The following is a 27,466-nucleotide window of genomic DNA, read 5'->3' as shown; positions in this document are numbered from 1 at the left end:
GATCAAAAGCATGATATAACGAGGTTAATAAGAGATGAAGGATTAAAATCATCTGAAATTATTTTTATCGATAACAAAGTTTTAAGGCGTTTGTGATAGAAAGTATATTTCAAAAAAATCAACAGGTATTTTTTGTCTCTTCCTGACTCAAAGAACATTTGGTTAGAAATTTTTTTTTCTCCAGATATTTCAATATACATATATCAGATATTTCAAAATACATATATCAGATATTTCAATATAACATATATCAGATATTTCAATATAACATACTAGAATAAGTTATTAGTAAAATAATAAAATCATAAGACATATATCAGATATTTCAATATAACATATATCAGATATTTCAATATAACATACTAGAATAAGTTATTAGTAAAATAATAAAATCATAGGAACCCGAGTACTTAAGTTTTTTTAATTTTAACAATGTAAAAAAAGTTCATGTTTATTTTATCATTTGGATATTTTCGCCATTACAAATACAATACTATTTGCTCGAATTTTATTTTCAGATGTTGACAAAAGACAACCTGATGAACCGTCAAATTTTCTAACAGTAATGAAGAAGAATCATTTTTCACTTAAAAAAAAAAAATAATAATGGTAAGAAGGGAAGCAGAAAATAAATCAATTTATTGAATCAAAATATACAGGCAAGTTCATCATAATTCCAAATTCTGGACGCATCAGTTTTATAATAAAGCATTTACTCTGGTTTTTGGAGTGGTTAATAATGGTATAAATATTTTTCTTCCTTGCTTGAATAAAAATTTGAGAAAACAATCATATTTTGCATTATACGTGAAGGGAAACCACGAAAATATCTTTCAGATGGCTTGATTCCATTTAGAAGTTCAGTAATCGCAATGAATTTTTTTTATAATGAATCATTTTTCAGCATCTTTGAGAGACTTCTTTGTGACTATAACGAGATGTTCTTCAAATTTTTGTAGTTTTTAACCGAAAATCAAAGTAACTCGCTATTTTAGTATCGGAATAAAACCATATATACGTTATAAAAATAATTATGTTTATAAAAATAATTAAGTTAATTAATTATTTTAATTAATTGATAAATTAATTAATAAATTAATTTTAAATAATTAAGTTAAAATAATTAAGTTAATAAATAATTAAGTTAATAAATAATTAAGTTAATAAACAATTAAGTTGTAAAAATAATTAATTATAATCAAGATTAAATTGAAATTAAAATTATCAAATTTCGCGTTATACGCTATGAAAAACAGACAAAAATGTTTTTCAGATTGCTGCTATTGGTATATAAAATAAAATAATTTGCAATTTAAGTATAGGAGTAAAATTATAAATAAAAATTTTTTCATTATTATTATCCTTAATAGATAGGGTACCATCTTTCTGAACAGAACGAAAAGCTCTTCTTATTAACTCAACCCAGAAATCAAAGTGTGAGCTTTTTTATTTTGTGAATGTAATGAAACACCCTTATTATGCTTAATCCAATTCAGAAATCAAAGTAATTAACAATTTAAGTATCAGAATACAATCAAATTCATGAAAGTTATAAGAATAATTTATTTTAATGAAGATTAAGTTAAAGTAATCAAATTTGTGTTACATGCGAAGGAAAACCACGAAAAAGTCTTTTAAATTGCTTAATAGTAATAGGTTTCCAGCTTAATGTTGATTATCGCAATAAAATTATTTTTTAATAATCAATAATTTTTTTTATCATCTTTGATAAATAGTAAATGCTGTGAAATGCTCTAAATTTTTTTTGTACTTTTTTGAATTTTTGTAGGCAACCCAGATATCAAAGTTACTTGTAATTTAAATACAGGAATAAAATTATATTTTGAAAGACTTTTTGAATGAAAATAATTAGAATTTAGATTACGCACAAATGAATATCATGAATAAGTTTTAATAACTAACTAACTGAACGCTAACAGGCAATTATGAGACTCTATCTCAGCAATTATTAACATTTTCCAATTTATTGTTCATCATGAAATTAAATGCTTTGGGCAGCTTAGATTGCTTATAAAACTGTTCTATTTTATTTTAATCATTTTATTAATTTTTTTAGTTATTTTATATTTTTTATATATTTTTAATAAGCACTTAAATTGTTTTTTTTTTTTTTATTTATTTCAAGTATTTGAATTTCAGAACAATATAAAAATCATTTTTTTAAAATACATTAATTTTTTCATTTAAAATTTACAAATTATAAATCTTTAAAAAAAATGTGATCAGATTTTTCTGGCACAGTAACAGAATGTTATTATTTATCATAACAATTTATGAAAATCAAATAAAAAAAAATAGAGACCAGTGATGTGTCCAGTGTCAAAGTTCACCTTGACATCTGTTTGGTACAGTGATTGATCTTTCCATCTTTATGTCTTTGTTTGAGTTACACGAGCAAAGGAGGGGATACAAGCGTCTATATTCTTTGTCTACGAAGTACTTAGATTGGTTTGAATAAATTATCAAACTGAGCATGCGCGTTATTAAAATTGCGCCAAACAAAAATGCTAAAAACGCCATTCTAGTAAACCTGACAAAACGATGAAGAGATAACGATGAAAACGATGATGTAATCGACCAATCAAATGCCTCTATTTATTAAAAAGGCGGTCAGCCAAGCAACAGCCTAAGCAGCAGGCTTGCTGCATTGAAAATGGAATAAGAAGAACGTTAGTTGAGCAAAAACAAGCAGTTTAATACCTGAAAAGTAAACAAATGAGTTTTCGTGTTCGTCAACTTGAAACAAGATCGATTTCTTTAATAATGGTAAATTGCTTCTATTAAGGTGGGTATTTGACTTGAAATATCAAACCAATTTTGTTACAAAATGAAATGCCATTACGAAATTTTGGGATTATCCCCTGATTGTTCATCCGAAGATCTGAAAAAGGCATACAGAAAATTAGCATTGGAATGGCATCCTGGTAAAATATTTAACTATTAAACACTGTTTTTAAATTTGAGCTTAAATAATCATCATTTAGAACATTAATATTTATCGCTCGTTCTTTGACACTTATTTTTTGGCAAATTAATATGGTACAGCATTGTTTACTGGAATTTTCAGAAATTTATAACTCCCTGACCCCAAAATTTACCTTTTTGTGATAATGGCCTCAATCACTTGTTTTTTTTTTTTTTTCTTTAATTTTTTTTCTTTATTTAATTAATTTTTAGCAAACAAAAAAAAGCAGCTAATCGTGTATATTTTTTTCACCTAAAACTGAATAAAAAGACCGACTACTAACTTTTTTCGGAAACTATTAGTGGTATTAACAGAAAAAAAAGCAGCTAATCGTGTATATTTTTTGCACCTAAAACTGAATAAAAAGACCACTAACAACTTTTTTCGGAAACTATTCAATCTCTACTGATTTTTCGCTTCGCCATTATTTTTCGTTCTATCACTAAAATTAAAAATAATAATAAATAAATCTTGATTTATTTATGGCCAATGCAGTGGGGGAGAAGAATTGTAACTTCAGATTTATATTCAGCAGTAGTACAAATCTCATTCTTTCTCTTTAATTGCAGTGTGACATCAATACTTGATCATTTTATAATGATTGTGAAAAATAACATTGTTTTTATAGAAATGAATTTATTTTTGATAGAAAATATATTAAATTTTTAAGAAGGAAAAAAAAGGAAATTAGTTTAAACAAGCAAATGTGAAATAATATTGATGGAATTTAGTCCAATGATTTTTCTCAAGACTGATTTCAGTCCCCAGGACTGAAGAGTGGCACACATGTTAATAAGTAACTGAAAATAAATAAGAGTAGATGTAAATGACTTTGTTTTAAATTTCTTTTTAAATTTTTCCCTTTCAAAATGTATTAAAATTTAAATATTGATTTCCTTATTATTTTAATTAAAAGTATTTTCATGATTTCTACTGACGTTCTTCACTTCATATTTTCAGATAAAAATTTGCATCGACTAACTGAAGCAACAGAAATCTTTCAGCTAATTCAACAAGCTTATGAAGTTCTTTCTGATCCACAAGAAAGAGCTTGGTACGATCGTCATAAAGATGATATATTAAGAGGAGGTAATTTCTCTATACACATTAGTTCTTTTTCTTTTTATGTATGATACATGTAAGCTTAATTTTTAATTATGACTGTATACTAGATGAGTTTTTAGATCATAATATATATTTATATATGTTTAACCAGGCTACAGTAACAGAAATTAGTTTTAATTAATTTATGAAGAACAAAAATAAAAGAAGGCAGCTTATCATTTGAAAAGTGGAAAAAGAGCTTAGAGCCCTTCAAGGGCTGTAGCAAGGATGAAATTATTAAAGATTAAATTCTATTCGTTTATAAAATTTTAGCTATCAAACTTTTTCTACCCTCTATTAATTTCTATTTATTGTAATGTACTGTTTTAGTCTTATCTGATCTATTTTAATGTAGCTAATAAAATAGTCAATGGCCTCTGTTCGTACAAATGTATACATATTTTAAATAGAAATAAAACCAAATAAATGATTTATAAATGATTAATGTTTCCTATTCAGTATATATACCGTGTCTTTTTCTGTTCTTTTTTTATGGGGAAAGAAAGAAAAATACCAATATAAATTATTTGAAAGCACATTCACTTGGAATTTATCAGAGTAAAAGAAAGAAAAAAATCATGAATCATAGTAATTTTGAGTTCATAAACTTTAATTGTTTCAATTACAACAAGGTTAATTATTAAAAATATCGCCTCAAAAGATAAGCTAGAAATTACTTTTTATCCATTATTTTTTTATTTTCGTTTTGACACTTGTAACACCTTTTATTTTCATTGATTTTTTTTAACGCAATATTTAATGATTTTTTTTCTTTAACCTTTCTTTGAAATTTGTAATAATATGGCAATTATGTTGTTGCTATTATTTCACTAACAGTTTTTAAAAACTTAACTTATTATCAAAATTTTGTTCACTTTTATGTAGCAAAATCATTGTTAATGCATCAAAATTGTACTAATTGCTACATGTTATCAGATATGTTGGCATGAGTGCATTACAATTAAAAAAATAAAATACATGAGAAAATAACCACTTGATAATGCTCATGTATGGTGTTCATTGAAATAAAATTTAGTTCACATGGTTGATCAGTGTTATTAAATCATAATGTTTTGTCTTGTTTATCTAAAATAAACTTGATACCAATATTACCATTATATATAGATTTTTAAATTTAAATTATTTCTGCTTACCAACAGAGAATACAAGTATAAGTTATTTAAGTTTAACTTTTAAGAATTAAAAGTTATATTTTTAGATTTGCTCTAATAATTTAATAGAAGTCTTATTTTTGATTATAAAAATACCATTATTGTTCGTAGTATCCTTCTAGCATTTTTATACACTTATAAAAATTTTAGTGTTGCTTCACAATAAAAAAAATTATAATTAAACAAACACCGTATACAATTGCAGAAAAAAAATTTAAAAAATTCTCAACACTTGTTTAAAAAAGAAGAAGAAGAAAAACAGATGACATTTACAAAATTAATAATTTAAGAAAAAGAACTGTAAATGTTGATGTTGAATGAACAACATTGTATTGTCATCTTCATGAATTATTCTGCAATATGAGTTGTTTTACAATTAATTGCCTTGCATTTTTTATTACTATTAAATGCATTTTAATTATGTTTTAGATGCAGAAGAAGCCTTCAAAAATAATACCTTAAATGTGTATCAGTATTTCAATACAAGTTGTTTTAAGGGTTATAATGATGGTGAAAAAGCAAGTATTATTTATCTTCTTTTTTTTCAGTGAGATTGATGAAATTGTTTTTTTTTTTTGGGGGGGGGGGGTAATTTTATTTTTTATCTATTATTATAAAATTTTTCTTATTTAACTTCGATGACAGTGATACATGTTTATACAGTGTCTGCTTTCTAGAGTGACCTCTCATTACAGTAACCCCTTCATTATAATGACAGGATACATAAAGTTCTATTTACTATTCCTTAGAGGCAATGTGTGAGTTAAACTCTTTGACAAAAAAAAATATATATATTTCTTTATTGGTATTCCCTTAAAAATCATTTTGTAAATAAGTGTCAAACATTTTTGTTTTTTCAAAACAATCACTACTGCTGACTATAAGTCATTTGAATCAACAAAAATTATTAAAAAAATAATTAAATGAAAAGAAACTTTTGAAATGAAGTTTTTTTTTTTTTTTTTTTTTTCAGTAATGCAACATGAGTATTAAAAATTCAGTAAGGTGGTCATTTTGAATAATATGTACATTATGATTAAATGAATAATGCAATAAAGCAGATATAAAAATGTCTTTAAAGGGTTAAAAATTGTTGTTTTTTGGGTCACATCTTTGGCATTTAAAATTTTCATTATAACTTACAGATAAAAATTATAGTTATTATATTTTTTCTTGAAGGAAGCGTTTCTTTGTCTTACTAAAGTATTTTAACAAATGCTATGATTTAATTTTCAATAATAATTTTTTATACATAATCCAGCAATGAATTACTGTTGTATTTTGTTCAATATTTAAGACACAATGTAATTTACCTTTTATGGATGATGTATCTCAGTTTTCTAAATTTTTCATATTTTATTTTCAAGGGTTTCTATACTGTATATCGTCAAGTTTTTGAAACAATAGCCACTGAAGACAAACCTTTTATGGATGAAAAAGATTTTGAAGCTCCAAGCTTTGGTTCTTCTGATAGCTCCTATGAAGAAGTAATGTTTTTTATCAAGTCAATTTTTTTTATTGTGTTGTGATATTCATAACTTCTTTTTTTATTAGTATAATGCCTACATAGGAAATGTTTTTTTTTATTTATTGTATTTTATTTTATTCATTAGGTGTCTCACTCAGTGTAAAAATATTTTGCATTCCTTTTAGCTTTATTACTCATAAGCATATTTTGTTTTGTTGCATACTGTAAACTAATTTGATATAACATTTATTTTTCTGAAATTGAGGTCCTGTTTGTTTGTAATATCATTCACTTGTTATGGCACTTATTACTATTATCACCAAACTGCAATCTGGTCAGACAACCTTTCAACAATAATGGCACTTAAGAATTATAATACCACTCACCAGATTGTACAGGACATCCAAAATCTACTTAATAATACTAACGGCCTCCAAATTTCATAGATTAAAGCACATAATAACAAGTGTAAACGAACAAGCAGATAACTTAGCTAAAGGGGCAATTAACAAGAGGCAATTTTTCAACATCAAAATTCCACATTCATTCATTAAGCTTAAAGCTTAAACGCAAAAAATTAAAAGGACTAACAACACTACTGGCATCATCACAAACTCAAATTAAGAATATTAATCAGAGAAATTTTACCAAATGCCTCATTCAAACCAGTAGAATGGAATAGGCAGCTAATCCTCTTCTTTACAGGGCATGGCCATGAACAGAGCATACACAAACATACAGTACATGTACAGAGCATGGCCATATCTAAAACGCTTCTGCCTGGTTACTGACTACACTTGTGCCTGTGGTTGAGTAGGAACAGTGTGGCACTATGTAATACAATGTCCGCTTACCACTTCTCCTACCACTTTAAACAACCAAAGCTAGAATTCCTCTTATCCTGGAAGAGATCTATCTATAAGAATCATAAGTTGAAACAAAAGGCAACCAACCTGATTAATTTTCCAGAAGAATGCGAGGAAATCCTGAAGTAATTTTCATGAAAAAAATGACAAAATTATGCAATAGTGAGCCCCAACCTCAACTAAACTAAACCAATTAGCTTTAGATACCCTCTAATCAAAATGCCCTAACTATTATAAAAATCTTTTTTCTTCTTTCAGTTTTTTAGTTTTTTTTTTTTTTTAAATTTTGTATTTGCTTTTTTTTTCTTTATTGCTTTTTGCTATTTTTCTCTGTCTTCTATTTGTCTCGCCTTCCAACCTTAACCATTAACCGATCAGTGATTAAATGTCCCTTTAAGGACATAGGCTCAGGGTTAAATGTTGGTGTGTGTGTTACTATTATCAAATGGGGCTTTATCTTGTTATGTTATGATCATCAAGTCTGGTATTTACTTATTTCTAATACAGTACAGAACCCGTTATCCAGAAATCAGAAAACCGGAAAACCAAAAAACCGGAACGAAATTCAATGAATTTTCTCGCCATTTTTTAAAAAAAAAAAAGAAATTTTTCCTCATAAGATTTTACGATTTTTCTTTCTTTTCTTAAAGATGTTTACCTTACCATCATTTTGGAAATAATCATTAGTGTATTACTTCATCATTTTTTCTAATTTTTAAGATTATTTCCAATTTTTTTTTTTTTTAGTTGGGTTTAACAATAAAAAAACAGCTTTTTGTAGCGATTCAGAAAACCGGAAAAATCAGTTATCCGGAATAGCGATGGTCCCGACCGTTCCGGATAATCGGTTCCATACTGTATGTAACTGAAAATGAGTTTCTTGTTAATAATCTTGTTGTTGCTTGTAATTAATTAAAAATTGAATTTGAAGATTATTGAGTTATTGACAAGTCTGAGAATGAAGGGAAAATTGAAATATCTTAATCTTTCCACAAATTGATATAGATTATCTGCTTCGACAAATAATATAGAAATCGTTATATTATGTAAGAACTGAACTTAAGTACTATAAAAAAATTTCCAATTCAACTTAGTGGTATAAACAGTAAGTTGCTTCTAACTTTTACAGCTAGCTGTTGTAAGTTAATACTAATATTTCATTTGATAATGACTATTTCTTTAAAACTAAAAAAGAAAAGAAAAACTTTTATCTTTAAGTCTCTCAAATATTCAATGTTTGAAGAAATCTTTATGAAATGTATCTTTTAATTTCAATTTTTTTAAGATAAATTTGTGTTAGTTAAAATTTATAAGTGTTTCTTAGTGTATTATTTTTTCAATTCACTCCGCCTTGCCTCTTTCATGTTATTATTAGTTTTTATTTACAATTTATTCAATTATTATTTTTATATAAGTTTGTATTCTAATAAATAACTTAGCCACATATGTATGTTTTGTTTTTACTCTCTTCCTAATTTATTAATAGGATGCTAAAAATGTGTTATTATATTTATAAACTCATTTTTTTTAAATTTTAATTTATCTATATATTTCATTTTTGTCCAGCATATTATTTACTTGATATTCCCAAATGAAATAGATAATATATTTGTTTTCCAAAGTATTATTTTGTGTCCATTTTGTTCAGCATTTTTTTTTTTTTTTTTTTTTTTTTGTCTATTTAAAGTATTTCTTATATAACACAAAGCTTACTCAATACTTTGCCATTATAGGTTGTACACAGTTTTTATGCATACTGGCAGAGCTATTGTACTGTAAAGTCTTATTCTTGGGATGATAAGTTTGATTTAGTTGAGGCTAGAAAATCTGGTGCAGGCAGGCCAGTAATCCGTGCAATGGAAAAAGAAAATAAAAAACTAAGAGAACAACATAGAAAAATCCGAAATGAGGAAGTCAGAGTATGTTTTCTTATTTAAACTTATTTAGGTTATTCTACATTTACTTTAATACGAGTTTTCCAAATTAAAAAAGTTATATGGTGTAACTACATTACATTTTCTCATTTGTTTTCCTGTTATATATGTTTTGTATTTTTTGCAGGTAGTGTAAATTAAAACTTCTATTCTATTTTTCAAATGTATATTATTAATGGCTTAAATATATTTTTAATAATGAAAACTAAGTATGAAGTTAAAATTTTAGTTTTGTAGATTAAATCGACTAACTCATTTTACTGATTTTCTTTTAAATAAACTATGTCAATTTAATGCTATTACTTTGCTTCTCATCGAATTAAATTTTCTTGTACATCTTGATACAATTATAACTTTTTTTATTCTTCAAAAATTCATTGAAATGCAAACATTGCTAAATATTTTATTTGAAAAATTTATATTATTAACATTATTTTTATAGCAGCTTTTGTGAGCTTGTTCTTAATATTTTACATTTTATTTACATAGGAACTAGTAGCTTTTGTGCGAAAACGAGATAAAAGAGTTCAAGCTCAAAAGGTAAATACTTCACTTATATTTAAAAATTTCATCCCAGTAATTTAAGAAAGACTTTAATTGATATTTAGTTAATTTAAGTATGTATAAAATATTACACCAGTTAAAAGTAATATGAATTTATGCAAATGAAGTCAAATAGCATGTTTTTCTTTTCTCTTCTCTTATGATCAATCTAAGATTTATGAAAATACTATTAAAATATGTATTTTTACTTTTTATTTTAATCCAAATAAACTAAATACTACATTTTAGAAATTAGAGGAAGAAAGGAAAATTGAGAAAGCAAAAAAAGCAGAGGAGCTGCGAAGACAGCAAGTTTTAGAACGTAATAAGTTAGTAATATTTTCTTACTATTAAAAAAGGTGTTTTTGATGTATATGAACGCTTCATATCTTTCACGCATTAGATGAATAACATTCACACTAATTATATTTTAATATTTCTCTAGAGAAAAGTGCAAATGTTTTGGATGAATTATGGTTATAAAACATTACAATTTTTTTTAATCTATTTATCATTCTTATTAACTGACTTCTGTATAAACCTATATTTTTCATTCAGCTTAAATTCTTGTAATTATTACATGTGCCATAAACATGCATATTTTAATAAATTACTGAGATATTCACTAAATGAACTCAGTTGCAGTTTCAATAGACAACTATTGTATTTTTGTAATTCAAACTTAAATTTGATTGAAAAAGAATTTCTAAATAGCTCTAATTTCTTTTTATCCTCTATTTCCTTTTTATCGTATTTTCATTTTATACTAACTATTTTTCCTTTTTAAGTTTAATTGTAAGCTTAAGTACACTGAAGCCTCTTGGGAGCGAACACTCGGTTCCACAGTAAAATGGTCGCTAATGGAGGTTGGTCATTCTTATAGGGTTATTTCCTTTGACTTCAAAATCTTATTGAAAGTGCATGCTTTTTTCCTAGCAATTTTAATTTTACTCTGTGTCATCTTCTTGGTATGGAAATGCCACTCGCGTTGACGTCATTAAAACCAGATCAATGAATAAAATTTAGTGTCATTAAAAATGATCTATATACGATCTTCTCTATATGAGTATCTTCTGATATACTCTGATATATCTTCTGATATGATCTATATGAATATCTTCTGATATACTTATGTGTAAAAACAAATTTACTAATTATGAATGATAGAACTACTTTAAACAAATGATTAAAATTATGTTTTTTATATAAGTTGGCATTTAATTTTATATCATAAAAATAGTTTACTTTAAAAAAAGAGAGGTTTGTTTGTTTGAGATGCTTAATTTTTTTTTCTCTAAAATAACTTTTTTTTCCTAATTTAACTTCTAACACTAAATCATTGATAGCATCGTGTTTAGTGTACTCTGACTGTAACATGAGTTTGTCAATCTCTTTCAGCAATCATCAAAATGAGCTCTCTAAATTATAGCCACTCATAGATATTTTGAATACCTTTGAATCTACTTGTTTGTTTTTTAATATTTCTAAGTTTGATATTTTTTCGTGTTTCTTTTTTTGACCTTATTTGTCCGGTCGCTGGAAGAAGTTTTTATGGTCTCTTCTAAAGATTTTCTTGAATACAAAGTCTATGGAAAAAATTCTGTGCCTCCCAAAAGTGGTCTCTCCTGAAAGCTTCACTGTACTATTCAAAAATATAAACTGTGCAAACATAGATCTCAGCAGGCTAAGCTAGCATTTCAAGACTTTAGACTGGATATTTGGGCTGTTTAAATATTATGTAAGCACATAATAAGGGGCTTAGGGTTTGTTATTTGCTTATTTTTACTGATAAAGGGGCAGAAGAGTCCGAAATACCCCAAAAAATATTCTTATATCATATTTGAACTCTGCCTTTGTTACAAATTACTGACGTATGCTAAGGAATTTTTTTAATATAAGATTAACCAGCACACAATTGAATTTATATAAATTTTGTGGTCTTTATTTTGTTTTGTGTGCTTAAAAAAATATTCTAAGAGAACATGTTGAAGGCAACTAATAACATCACTCGGTTATGAAATCAGCAAGTTTTTTTAAAAATCAGATCTGCAGATTGGAATAATTACAATAAAAATACATGCTAAAACCATATTTCAATAAAATAATTATTGCATTTTTGTAGGACATATATTTTAAAAAATGAATCTGAATAATTAGAACTTTCTGTTTTCTCAAGTTATGAAAATGTATAAGTGTCAAATTTCATTCTATCCCACCCGAGCAAAAGAAATGGATGGGAATTATACTTCTTAGGGAAATTGTGGTGTGAAAATAATAATTATACTACTGCAAAAGAAATCTAAATGAAAACTGTTTATGAATTGAGAAAACTTATGAAATGCTATATCAATAATCTTCATTTACTCAATTATTCAACGTAAAGTAAATCTATCTTCAACAGATGTCAGAAAAGCATTTGATATTTTTAAAATAAGCTTTATAGCAAAAAAAAGTAAATATTGAACTTTACAAAAAAAAACTAATTTCAAATATTCTATTTTCAAACCATGTTGAATTCTTAATTTTAAATTTTGTGAGTCAAACAAATATGCTAATATTTTAAAACCCTGCTGTAATGTGTTCATGTTTAAATAAAATCTCAAAATTAGAATCACTAAATATTAAATATAAATGTATTAATCAATTTGGCTTTTAGTGTAACTTTAAAGTCTAACTTTGAATGGTTTTTCCCAAGTGTAGACATTCCAATTTATGAAATCATCCACTTCATAAAATCAAATCTTCGAACGAACTCTTAGATTTCAATTCTTAACTCTTAGAATTAAGTTGGCAGCAGGCAATGTATAAGTAAGATTAGGGACATGACAATTGTTTTAATAATATTTGAAGCTTATTCATATTTCCTTTTAATGTAACTTATGCTAAAAATCTCAACTAATGCATTACGTATCTATCTTTTTGAAATATTATCTCTTAAAGCATACAGTGCACAAAAATGACGCTATATCTGAAAATGCTCTTAAAGATTAGCATTTTGTATTTGTACAACCAAGTGATTAACTTATGTTTAGTAGTTGGCATATTGTGTTCATTAGTAAGACCAATTACTACGTACAAGATTTCATAATCAAAATAAGCTAACACTCTTTGTTTATATACTACTCTTTATTCACTTAACACACTATAAGGAAATAAAACCACTGTATACGAGTTTTAGTTACTATTATTTAATCTTTATTATGAAAACTAAGTTTCTTTGTTTTTAAAGATCTTTAGAAAATTATCAAGAATCTGAATGGGCATCGATGTCACTGTTAGAAGAAAAGTTTAATGAATTAGAAAATCATATTGATGATACTTTTGGTGCAGATTCATCTTGTACAGGTAACGTGAATATTATTGGTTCAGTTAATCCCTGATGTTATTCAATGAATAATCTATCATTTTGTTCTATATTCTTTTAATCAGTGCTGTTCTTTTCCATAATTAATATTTTTTTTAAAACTTAATTCTTTTCTTGATTACAGATGAGGAGTATGAATACAATGAAGAATTATATTGCATTGCTTGCGAAAAGGATTTCAGATCAGTGCAAGCGTATGTAGGAACATTTGTTCCATAGTTGTTGTTTTTTTTCACAACATTTTAGTATTGTTAATTTTATTTTTTCCTTCCATTAAATGCAGCATGAAAAACCATAAAAATTCAAAGAAACATAAGGAAAATGTGGCTACTTTGAAATTGCTAATGCAAGAAGAAGATGAGGAAAATTCATTGGATGTAAATGTACTAGATGATAATTCAGCAGGACCTGAATCTGATAATTTAGAATCTAGTGAAACTCTTTTAGGTGATCTTATAAAAAGGTGATGAAAATAAAGTATTTCTCTTAGTAAATATTTTATAAATTATTGCATTCTTATATGATATTGTAATTTCTATAAATTCCCTTTAAGAGTTAATCAACTTGTGTTTTACACAAATTCACATTTTCTTTTTATAAAATATATAAAAAGTAAGATTCTATTGCTTTTAAATAATTCAATAATTTTATATTTTTTGAGAAGAAGTCTCTATGGAAGAATACCTGTAGCAAAAAGGTATTTTCTATATTGTTATCCTAAGTTTTTCAGTAAATGATATTTTAATTTAGATTTAGAAGTCCTTAATTGATGCTTGCTTTTGTTTTATATTTTCTTTACAAATTTTTCTGTTGCACATTGCAAGCTCTGAGCAACATTTCATAATTAATTTCTTTTAAAAAGTTTTTCTATGCCACCAGTGTCTTCATCTAAGTCTGAAATATCATTGTTACTACTCATTAGATTGTTGAATTATGCAATTTAACAAAATATTCAGATGAACAGAACAAATTTTATTATCAATGATCCAAATGAAAAAAACATATGTTGAAATACATTAAAGATCATGAGACAAATCATGAAATATTTCCATTTAAGACAAGATTCCGAGATTTTTGCTGTCTTCTTTGAGGTAGAGCTACTTGAGCCCATGTAGGCCCTAATAACCCTTGTGTTAAACTATCAGCACAACTTCTTGCTTTCAGCACAACATCTTGCTTTTTTAAGGTAATTTATAGCTAACAATTAAAATAAAGATCGCATAATGAACTTTCTGAATCACGGTGGCTCAGGGAGTAGAACATTTACCTCCCAATGAGATAACCCAGGTTTGAATCCCAGCGATAGCTCGTTGGTAGTTATTCTGTTCCAGACTCGCACCGACCACAATTCTGATGAACAATATCCTCAGTGATAGGTGGATCTTGCATTAGAACCTCCTTGACTTTTAGTTAACCGTGGGAGGTACATGTGGTTTTCTTCTCCATGTAATGCAAATGGGGATTAATGCCATCAAAAATTCCACCACAAAGACAAGTTTGTCCCAATGTTTGATCTAGGTTTTTTTGGTTTGAGTTCAAAATTGCAAGGCTACGGAGTTGAACATTGATGGTCATAAACTCAAAATTGGGTTGGCTATTCAGCACTGATTATAAAATAATGTAAAATGAAATGAAAATAAAACAAATTACTGTCTAAAAAATAGAACTGTGCATTTACTTAATTCAAGAAACAAACTCTGTTTTTAAAGAACATTAGAATTAGTAGTCACAAAGTACTGGGCTTTTCGCTGGACATTAGCATGACCTTCACTGAACACTCATTAAACCTCATAAAACTATGTGCATTGTGCCAGTACCTACAGAGTGCTGTTCCTTAGCAGACAAGCTAAGAACTGATATTAATTCACTAAACCTGTGCCAAAAGTAAATGTAATCATTCTTGGTTTAAGTTACACCTGAATTGTGATGTTTTGTTATGAAGTTTTTTTGTTCATTTATATATCGATTTTTTGTCTGTATCCTACAATTTTTATGCTTTTACACATTATAATTTTACGCAGTATTCACTCTGAATTTTAGTAAACTTTCAATCTAATGCATTCTAGAGAAAAACAATTTTCTCTCTTTTAATTACATTTTTTAAATATATTATCCTATCTGTCAAGACATACTTAGAGTGATGTAGTTCATTGCTTATAGTATTTGTTGATACTCTATTTGTGTTCTTCTGTATATCTTCTTTCATAATCATGTATGATATATTTTTTCAAAATTTAAAACAATATTATGTCATTTTTCCTTATATTTTTTATAGCTCAACAAAATCAAAAAGAAAGAAGAAGAAAGAGAAAAAAGCCAAATGTATTGATACAGAAAGTGATTTGAATGTAACAGAAGTAAGAATTGAAAATAAATGGCTATTTAACTTCATAAATTTTCATGTTAATTACTATTTGTAATTATGTGTTCATATATAATGAACTCAGTGTTAGCTGTATCCTAGGATTTATTTTAATTAATCATTTATTATTTTAATTTTTAGTAATATTTAAATATTGATTTTTTTAGTTTTATGTGTAATTGTAAAAAAAAGTTGTAGTTATATTTTTTGCATTACCATCAATTTATAATGCGTTAAATCTGATAGAAACAATTAAAAATTTCAACTTAACAGAAAATTGATTTATTGTCAATTGTTGACTTCAAAAAAATGAGTATTATAAAACATTTTAATTAATACTTTTGGAAATTTATGAAATTTAATAAAAAATTATATAAATAATAGAGTTGATTCCATCTTTAAAAATACATGCTTTTTGACTATCAGTTTATAGATTATTATTGTTAGAATATTTTTAATAACATTGAAAAAGTGTTCAGGGGAATAACATAACTTATTGCTATATCCAGCTATATGCATAATATACACAAATGTGAGAACAACGTTTGCAGAAAATTTGTCACAGTGGTAAAACGAAAATTTTAAAAATCTGCCTATTCTAAATATTTATTAAGTGTTTGCATTGAAATGAATTTCACTGAGCAATAAACACTCCTACACAAGTTTTAACAGCAAATAATAACCCTGCCACATTTCTGCCAATACTGAAAATTCCACTTATTTCACCAGATTTTCATCAAGATACCTTAATAATTTTTAAAAAATGTGTACATTGAACTAGGGAATCATAATCAAATTATTCAAAAGTGATTGGAGTATCTTATCTATTCTACCAGATTGGTTATTCCATAATTTTTATAAATCTTGAATGATATTAAAAACAAAAATATATAAGGTATTTATTTTTCTTACAGGAAATTTTATAAAGGTTAATTGAAGGTTATATATTTGTTCATCAATATGGATTGATCTCTTTGTACAGTTAATTTAACATGATTTTATTCCAAAAAAACAAATGAATAATGATAGAATTGTTAACTGAGAGTCAGTCATAAATTAATTTGTTTGGAAAAAAGTATTTAGTCACATTTGAAATTAGTGTAACACTTATATGAAATTGAAACGGAATATATGTGTTTAAAAAAATATTTCACTAAACTACAATTTTAAACTGAATATTAGATTGTTGGTGATTAGTAAGAAGTTATTCTAAATGAGATTTCAGTAAGTAATGATACTTTGTAACTATAATTTTACGGTTTAATAAATTGAACCACAAAAGGAATTTGATGACTTGAATTAAAAGTGCCGAATATATTTATAAAAAATTTATATGTTATTTATGTAATAATTACTTTAATAAATTTTATTATTCTTTAATTTGTAATTAGTATTGTTTCATTTATCATTTTGAAAAATATTTTTGAAACTTTTTAGTTACTGAAAAAAATTTCACTATTTTTTTCTTCCAAAACTACTGGCTTACGTCTGATTAAAAAGCATAAAATTTATTCAGAAATTGGTAGGATTGAAATGAATGACTTATATTTGAACAGTTACTGTTGACTTTCTTTTTTTCGGTTCGGATGAACAGCTTTCTAGAAAAGAAAGTCTATAAAAACATCCAAAATCGAATGGCTGAAAGTAGAAAACTATTTTATTTTTTTATTTTATAACCGTTGCTGAACAGCCAACCCAATTTTGGGTTTACGACTGCCAATGTTCAACTCTGTAACCTTGTAATTTTGATCCGAATTTAGAAAACAAGGGAACTGCTGGATCAAGTATTGGGAGAAATTTGCCTTCCTGGAGGACTTTTTGATGGCACTAACCCGCATTTGCGTTACATGGAGAGGAAAAGCGTGAAAGTCTCCAACAGTTAGTCTGTAGGCAAGGGGACTCTAACCCATTATCCGTCTACCACTGAGGATATTTTACGTCAGCACTGTGGTCGGTGCGAGTCGCCTCATTAGAAGGCAAACACTCTATCCCCTGAGTCATCATGACTTAAACTATTTTAATTAAACATTGACGGATAAACACAAATCTACAACTACGCATTGAAGGAACAAGGCGGCCACTTGCAAAACCACAGACAGCACTATTGTGCCACAGATCATACTAAAAGAAGAAGAAAAAATGAATACTAATAAACATAATGCGTAATAAAGTTCCAAATGTTCTTTCCTTTTTGACAGTTATATTTGTATGGAATCCTTTAATTTCGAAATTCCAATGCTATATTCTGCAGTTTTAATGCTGACATCACAAACAACAAAAAAAACAAGTTTATTAATTCCTCACAGCTATTAACCCTCTCTCTCTCTCTCTTGCTGACTCAACATGTTCTGACCCATTAAGTTTATTCTACATGGATTGCAAGAAAGTGTTATTTATTTTTTTCAGATTTAGTTTAAAGGTGTAATAATTGAAAATAATTAACTTCAAACTGAATATAAAAGGGCCAGTAACTCATGATTGAGGTATAGTCAATTGACTGTGTTTCTTGATACATAGCATTAGATAATTTTTTGGTTCAGAAATATTAATTTGAAATTGATGAGATAAGAAATTTGCTATGAAATAGTTTTAAAATATAGTTATAAAAATTTCAATAATATACATAACTCTGCTTTCTTTTTTTTTTTTTTTAATTTTACTGTGAATTTTAAAAATATGCAATATTTTTGTATTGATGTTGTTTAATCAAAAATTTTATTATAAATTTTGCATTTTATGAAAGGGAAAATTTTTATTATCATGATCTCTTAAGTGTTAAATTATATTCATGTTAAAGTAACCTATCATACATTGAGTTGTAATACTAATTTCGAAATATAATTTTTCTTCTAAATTCTAGAAATTATACGAAACAGGTGAAATTGTAGAAGAAAAACTTGAAACTTTGAATATTAATGACAACAAGGATATAAATATTGATAATGAGAGTACGATTACCAATAATGAAATAAAAGATAATAAAGACTCAGAGGAAGAAACAAAAAAGAAGTAAGTATTAAGCTACATTTATATTATTTAAATTGAATATAATTTCAATAAAAATTTTAATGTTATTTTTTTGCCAATAATAATGAATTTTATAAATTTCTTACATTATTTATTTATCAATTCTTGATTAAATGTGGCTGTTACATATGCTCTGTGTAAGCCATACATAGAAAATAGAATTTGTTATGCTAGAGAATAGCCTGGAGTTATCCTGTTCAAGTTATGCATTGAAGAATTATCAAGTTTAAATTATATGTCTCTAAATTCAAACATAAGTTCAGACTACTTTTTTTTCCTTAATTTACATGCTCTTAAAATGTATTTTGCAATACTCATTTTATATTTCAGTAATATTGTCAAATTTCTATCATTAACTTCAATAGTAGGAATTTTCTGATGCATAGAAAAATTTAAATTTTCAATACACATTTATTATTCAAATAAAAGAGAAAAGAAAACGTCTTATAACTGGAACACATTTCTCAATACCCCCTAACTTAAAGAAACATTTATAATTTTGAAGAAAAAAATTTCCCCTAATTTTAAAAGAGTTTAAAATATTTTCTTAAATTTAAATTTTTTGCAATTTTATGAACTAGTTCGTCAAATTGTCATGTTTAAAAAGAAGTCGAGGTGTAAGATGTGTGTACATAAATAAGAACATTAGTCCATAACATTGAAAATTAAATTATAAATTTAAAAGAAACTGATACTTCAAAGAGAATGATGACAAAGCAGAAAAATTTCAGTAAAACCTAAATTCAACTGAAGAAGCAAAGATAGGGACATTGTTTTATGTAAATACAAGTTATATAACTTTTAAAATGCTAACACAGTTCTTACTTAATCGAAAATGTTACAATTATTTATATTTTTTGATATTCTTAACTTCTAAAGTTATAACATTTTTAGTGTCTACCTTCAATTTTGTGATATCAAAGTTTTACTGTATTGTAGTTTTATTATTAATTTATAATGTTTCGCAGGATATCCCTTTCCTTTTTATCAAACCTTTTTCTAATTAAATAATCATTAAGATATGTTAAGTTATATTTCAGTAAATTTTAAGTTCTTTTTTTTTAAAGTAATGCATGTAAAAAGAAAGGGAAAGCTGCTTCTAAAGGGAACTCCATTATTTCAATTCCTGCTGAAAATGAAAACGAAGAAGTTGAAAAGGTTTGTTGAAAGATATCTATTGTTTTGTATTTATATATGTATGTTCTTTTTTTTGAAAAAGCAAAATAAGGAAAATAGACTTTTTATTTTCATTGTATTAACTTAAATATTATAGAAATACAATAATTATTTTGTTACAAAGATTTATTTATTTACCTTTATCTGATAGTAAACTTTATTTTTAACAATTTGTTAATTTTATTCCGTAGTTTTGATTAACTTAATTTCAATAGGTTGTTTTACTGACATTCTATAGCTGGTTTCAAGACTTCTATTAAATTTTTACTATCACGTGTATTGTGATTGGATAAATTGTGTTCCTGTAATGGAGCTTTATATAAGTGAATCAAAAAGAAAATTTCTTTCTTTACTCTTATGTAAAAGCATTAGAGTAAATAATTCTAAAATCAATTACTGTTGTTTCTTGTAAAGTTTCCATTATCATTGTAAAGTTAAAATTATCATAATGTTGACTTAATTTAAAACATATGAAATTAGTTAGTACAAACAAAATAAGCAGAACTTTCTTTTAACAGTTTTGTTTTTAAAAAAACTTTAAATGGAAATATATTTGCAAAATATTACAATTTAAATAGGTTGGTAATAGATGTTAAAATTTAGCATATTATATTCAAGTGAATTTTGATTCCTAATCATAAGTAAATAAATTATTGCTTTAACAGTAATATGATTCTGCAAATAAACTACAGTATATTTTGATTTATTAAAGCAGTTTTAATTTTTTTTATTTATTTCATGGCTAATATAATAATGTTGCATTTTTTCAGTTCTTATGTAAATGATTTTTCTTATAATTTTATAAAATATAAAATCCACTACTCAAAACTTTCATTTGATTAGAATCTGTTACTGCAAAATATTATATTTAAATATTAAATAAAAAGATATGAAAAATGTACTTATATTGTAAATTTCTTAATCTAAATTATTGTTAAAATTTACCAGGAAAAAATCTGGTTATTGTTAAAATTTACCTGGAAATTTTTTATTAAGATTTTAACAATGAGAAAAAAATTCTTTTTATCTAAAAAAAAAAACTCTTATATTTGCTCTTCGTTTTATATAGTTCTTGCTTAAAAGCATTCTAAGATTCGTTATGTACACTTTTATTTATGACTGATGCAGCAGATGGACTGAAATTACAAGTGTTAACACGTTAAACACACTATAAAAAACTGACAATTCTTTTTCAATGAATTACATCAATTTAGTTAACAATAGTCCCAATTGTTTATTTTCTATGACCAAAGAAAGTTTTTTTTTTTTTAATGATTCTTCCATATAATGAAAATGTTTTCTATAATACTTCCATAATTATTTATTTCTTTTTCTTTTTACAGCCTATTACTGTTTGTGAAACATGTAATGTAAATTTTAAATCAAGAAACAAACTTTTTGATCATTTAAAGGAAAGTGGACATGCCAGTTATAAGAATGTAAACTCAAAACAAAATGCTACATCTAGCAAAAAGCAACGAAGAAAAAGAAATTAATGCTAATTTCTAGAATATTGTTTAAAATTTTGTAGTTATTTTTATTCAATATACTACTTTGAATTATTTGTTGACGGGGGAGTTCTGTAACAAGGAGCTAGTCGAGGGCTCTTTGAATATCTTCAACTTTTATGTTGTAAACTTTCACTCGACTTTTCTGTCCTTCAGTGGACTGATTGTAAGACATGGTTCCCAGTAGATTGCCAAAGTCAAACATCAGTGGCCATGGTCAGGTATGCGACCACGGTGATCAGTATGCAAAGGATCCAAGCATGTACGGTATTAGTGTCCTTTTTAAACTCTAATGATGATTTTACGTGTGGGTTGTCGGGAACCATACATCCCCTCTGCAGAAGATCAAATTGCGAATCACCCTTAGAAATGCTTTCTAAGCCCATTGTACAGCTCTAGTATGATGTAAATAAAGTAAAAGAAGTTAAACTTTTCAGACAACCCTGTTTATAGTTTTAACAAATTCTAATATTTTATTTAGAAAAAAAAATTACTTTTTAAATTTTTTTGATAAATCTAATATTTAAGATTTAAAAAAAATATAACAATATATATTAAAAACTTAAATAATAATATTCGATTCATCATTTACGGAAACTTAAAAACCGTACCTACAGCCTCTGTCTAACTGGTGTACCTAAATTACACCAATCAGATTTTCAATTTACCAATACATAACATATTTTATCAAAATTTTCTTTTAAATGAAGAGTTACATTATAAAAATATTTTATTCAACACCAAATAGTATGGTATTTTTCAGTATTCAAAATAATTCAGTATATATATACAGTAGGGAACCGATTATCCAGAACGATCGGGACAATCGCTATTCCGGATAACTGATTTTTCCGGTTTTCTGAATAGCTACAAAAAGCCGCTTTTTTATTATTAACCCAACTAAAAATAAAAAAAATATTCGGAAATAATCTTGAAAAGAAGAAAAAACGATGAAGTAATACACTGATGATTATTTCCAAAATGATGGCAAGGTAAATATCTTTCAAAAAAGAGAGAAAAATCTTAAAATCTTATGAGGAAAAAAGCAATTTTTTAAAAAAATGGCGGGAAAATGTATCGAATTTCGTTCCGGTTTTTTGGTTTTCTGATTTCCGGATAACAGGTTCTGTACTGTATATATATTAAAAACTTTAAAAAAGGATAAAGTTTGACTCATAATTTTCAGAAACTTAGAGAGCATTCTTAGTGCACCTATCAAATCGGTCTACCTAAATTGCACCAATTATATTCTCAATTTCCTTATGCATATAAATTTTCATTTCAATGAAAAAATTACATAAAAAAAACAATTTGCACTTTACCATGGAATATTTTTCATTACAATTAAAAGTTTTATATTAAGATATTTTATTCAAAATTAATTCATTTATTTGCTTAAAAGTTAAGAGAGGTTTCATACAATTTTAGCAGTCTCTGATGTTTAAACTAATTGAACTATTTTTACTCTTTATGAACAATAATGGTTGTAACAATTTGGAGTGTGCTGCACTGGTCCCTGTTACAGAACTCTGCCTCTCATTCCTGTTCCCACCATTTATATTTAGGATGTTTATTTTAATATTTTTCCTCTTATTATATCTGTACTTATTATATCTGTACTTATTGCAAATATGTATATCATTTGAACTTTTTTTTCTTCCAATTACTTTGACTATATTACGCAGTAACTGCAACACTTTAAATGACCACTCTGTTATTTTGTAATTAGATAAAATCAAATAACTATCTATAGATTATGTTTATATAATAATACTTATCATTAGGGTTCATATACCAACAATGTAAAATTAGTGGTCCAGAAAATTAATATGGCAGACAAACTTGAAAAAAAATATGGAACTTTACAATTGCATGATTCATGTTATGGTACACATGAAGAGTTATTAATTGCCATCTATTACACCCTAAATCTAATTAGGTTCAATATCCCATAATGATTGAAGATTAGATGGGAAAACAAAGAGCTAAAATAATATTGGTAAATAGATTCAGCATACAGATTAAAATGCTGAGACCAAATAAATAAATGAGGAAAACATAGAAAGTAAAAACTAACAAAATATTATATTGAAAAATTATCTAAAAATTCTGAATAAAGTATTTTAAAAGAACAAAAAATGATGTTTTATTGATGAGCAATTACACCGTCAGTACATGAAGAAATACCAGAGTTTTTGGTGCCACTTAAGAGAAATATGTATATATGTTATAATTGTTATCCTCACATACATCAATAAGCGACATTATAAAAGTTTAAAAATAACAGTTATTCCATTTGAAAAATCTTGAAACTAAAACCTAACCTACACATAGAATAAAATTAGTACAACAATTTTTTTTTTAAGGATGCATGGCTTTCAATGCAAACAAAAACTATCTTTCGTTATTATTTTGTAACTGTTAAACATATTTCAAGGCGTAGAACTTTTGGCGGCAATTGTCGCAATGTCCCAATACTGGTGTGAACCCTACTGATCCTCAAATTTATTTTCATAGTTATTGTTTTTAAAAAATGAGCTGTCATTAAATTATCACTTTAAAGATCTAGATAAAACAATTAAAAAATATGCATTTATTAATATGCATTATGCAATAATTACAAAATAATGTTTTTTATCTAGTACTTAATCTAGTTCTTGTCTTTAAATTCCTCTCACATGGTATTTAGATCTACATTTTTAAATAACTGATCTTCTCAATTCTACCAATATTAAGTTGTTTTTAACTTATGTACTATTTGTTAAATTTTTTAATGGTGCATTTGGTTAAAAAAAATTAAACCATTAAAATTTAGTTTTCATGCTCTATTTCAATATAGTATCTGAAAAAGTTTCAGGAGTTACTAACATTTACTTTGGTATAGTTTTCAATAAAGAAGAGAATATTGAAAATAAAAATTATTTTGTGTGTTCCTTTTTTTTATGATTCGGTACTTTTTTCCCCCCAGTCAGATAACATGACTCATCCTTTGGAAAGCATTGTAATAGAGTATACAGTTTTCGAAAAATGTTCCTATTATGTTTTATTTTTCTAATGTCTTAAACGTGGATAATATTTTGTTCAACAAATACTGTATTTTAAAAAAAAAAAATTTATTTACATTCTTAGAGTGATTTATTTCATTTAAACAGTAAAAAAAAAATTTGAATAAAATATATTTGTTTATTCCAAATGAAGAGAACTTTATGAGACATAATTTTTAAAGGATTACAAACACACACTTTTAAAACACATTTATTCTTTACAAAGCTTTTGTGGCAAATATCAGTAATAAGTCAGTATATCTATTAATGACTGTTATTCTTTATTAAAAAAAAAAGTCTAAATATTTAATTGAGTGGTAATCAGTAATGTAAAAATCTGCATAATATGGTGGCTGAAACTTCAACTTTTGTAATGATACTTTTAACAAATGAGGTTTTCTATTATTATAGATCGATGTTTTAATTAATTTGATAACAGTGTTGCACATTGGCTATGAGACCTCTTCCTAAGAAGATATAACAGATAGATATATTTAATAGTTTGTTTTATAAGAACAACCTAATAATCTACGTCTTACAAATAATAATGACAATAGCACATACATGTTTCGTAATTGACTAACTCCAAAAAATCTTTAATTTTTGGTGATTTAGGGGTCCTTAAATTCTAAATTCCAAAAGGTATCCTAACTTTGTTCAGTGACCTTTAAATTTCACTCTCTCTACAAATGTTACAGATAAAATAAGAATGAAAAATAAACATAGATTGCACCAGTTAAAATGGGGATAAAACCCTGAAAAATCCCTATTGTTAATAATTCATTTTTATCCAGTTGAAATTAAGTCTAACCAGTCCTTGTTGGTTAAAGCCTTAAGTTATGGTATATCTATATATATAATAAAATAAAAAGAATTTGTGTGTGTTTATGTCTGCATACCGAATTGTGAGTATACCGTCGGCACTAAAAAATGCCACATTCAACATGAAGCTAAAGGACTACATTTGTAAACTAATTACAAAGCCCGATTTTCGAATTTAGATTTTTAAATGTGACATCTTCAAATGTTTTTTTTTATTTGTGTGCCCCCCCCCCCCGATATTTCTGCAATTTGAAGCCTATCTCGTTCAAATAAAACATCCTTGAATTATTATATTTTTTTTTCATTGTAAGTTCAAACTTTTTCTTTCAAATGAACCATCTCATTTGTTCTTAGGACAAATATTTCTATTTAAAAAAAAAGATTTAAGAAACATTTTTTGCACATAATTATTAAATTGTGGCATCCATGAATATGTTGCAGATTCTAACTTTGAAGTTAGAAAAACGTATGCAGTGAACTTTTCCCTTTCATTGAGAAACAAATTGGATGATTTTTAATTAAATTTTAAATGCATTAAAAATTTCTGATTCCCTTGGCAACCATTTCTGTCAGATTATTTCATCTCTTGAGTGACACCTGCGCTTAGGGTCAACTGCTGTATCTGCTTTTATTTGGTAGTATTAAGATAGCTTATAACTCTATTAAACCTAATACAAGCTTCACTGAGAGCATGTTAAATTAATTAAGGAAGGAATTATTCTGTAACATAACAGAGCAATCAATATAACTGAGAATAGTTGAAACTGTTCTTTTTTCAGCATGTTCTTTTTTCAGCACTGAAAAACTCATAATACTTTAGAAATTTGCAGCTAATTATTAATTATTGATAGGATTTTTATCATCTTCATGAAATTTGTGGAACCTAATTGATTTTTTCACAAAAATCATGAAAATTATAACAATATTCAATTTAAAAACATGATCTCCAAAATCATAATTTATTTTATTGTTGAAAACAAATTAGAATTGCCTTTCCTTAAAAGGTTTTTCTTTTTTAATAAATGGCTAAATTTACTTTTCCTGAATAAAAATTTTTCCCCAACTGCAATTAAAAGTATGCGCTCCCTTATATATAAGGCAACACAATTCATTTTAATAGTTTTGTCACTTCAAGAGTAACTTGATTTGCAATTAGTTTATTTTAACTTAGTTTATAGTAGATAATCCATTTTCAACAAATTTGAATCATGCAATATGTACAAAACAATCTTCATGAGGCAATACAGTTTCAAATATATGTTTCTGATAATATTTTTATTATATTTATAAAATTTAACTAATAAAAACAAAAGTTTTTAAAGTATATATGTAAAAATTCAAGAGAATTATTTTCAAATAAAAATAATTAATCTTTTTTTTTTCAAAGAAAGTCATTAAACTTTCATTAAAAGATGCTTTAATTTTACTATTTAAAAGTAAGAGATAAACAAATTTTAAAATTATGTGTAAAAAGTCAAGTGTGCAGTATCATAATTTAATAGAGAATATACGACAATATGACTAGATATGCAAAATACTGTCTAAATCCTCACAAAACAAAAAGAAATTTTAGGTTTTGTGAAACTCTTCTTAAATATTTATGAGCAAAATGCCTGAAAATATAACAGCTTAAGTTGAATAACAAAACCACAGATGTCAGAACGAAAACCTCAACAGCAGAAAGTGCTCCTGTGTCATACATCATAGAACAATCAAAGTCCATACTACCCATGGGTGCAAGTTGAAAAAAAGGCCAAGACTGAAAATTTTTTGAATGAAATACCTAACATACACAATACCCCCTCGACATATGCAAACTATCTACTGTTTGTCTACGATAGGTACTCTGACAGCCACAAAGTCTGCGACAGTCTGGTGCGATGGAAACAAGAAGAGGGTAGCTTCGATGATAGCTTGTATGGGAAGTATACCAGATTGGCTGACTCAGCCACCAGTAGGAGACTTATTTAATCTGATTTATCGTAGACAAACAGTAACAAAGCTTTACCATAATACATCAAGTTTAAATTTAAATACTGTACAAAAAATATTTATCTTCTTCTTCTTCCTTATCCCCAAAATTAGCAGGG

General features: G+C 26.2%; 1 protein-coding gene across 1 annotated transcript; it reads left to right on the top strand.

Annotated features, from left to right (window-relative positions):
- Positions 1-2,694: 2,694 nt before the first annotated feature.
- Positions 2,695-22,000, top strand: LOC107457315 (dnaJ homolog subfamily C member 21). Its single transcript, XM_043054092.3, has 14 exons — positions 2,695-2,945; positions 3,947-4,075; positions 5,692-5,780; positions 6,630-6,749; positions 9,330-9,515; positions 10,020-10,070; positions 10,323-10,402; positions 13,303-13,418; positions 13,562-13,631; positions 13,721-13,900; positions 15,713-15,794; positions 18,660-18,808; positions 19,894-19,984; positions 21,346-22,000. Exons 1-14 carry the CDS (start codon positions 2,849-2,851, stop codon positions 21,496-21,498), a joined length of 1,593 nt encoding a protein of 530 aa, XP_042910026.1. The 5' UTR covers positions 2,695-2,848; the 3' UTR covers positions 21,499-22,000.
- Positions 22,001-27,466: the final 5,466 nt, after the last annotated feature.

The sequence above is a fragment of the Parasteatoda tepidariorum genome, chromosome 3 (genome assembly GCF_982258835.1).
Source record: "Parasteatoda tepidariorum strain Cologne lab strain chromosome 3, Ptep-v5.0, whole genome shotgun sequence".
NCBI lineage: Eukaryota > Metazoa > Arthropoda > Arachnida > Araneae > Theridiidae > Parasteatoda > Parasteatoda tepidariorum.
This window is presented reverse-complemented; position numbering and strand designations above follow the sequence as displayed.

Coding starts and splice junctions, on each gene's coding strand:
- LOC107457315 (XM_043054092.3), top strand. CDS start 2,849: ATGAAATGCCATTACGAAATTTTGGGATTATCCCCTGATTGTTCATCC. Junction 5,781..6,629: donor GTTATAATGATGGTGAAAAA/GCAAGTATTATT, acceptor TTTATTTTCAAG/GGTTTCTATACTGTATATCG. Junction 6,750..9,329: donor CTGATAGCTCCTATGAAGAA/GTAATGTTTTTT, acceptor TTGCCATTATAG/GTTGTACACAGTTTTTATGC.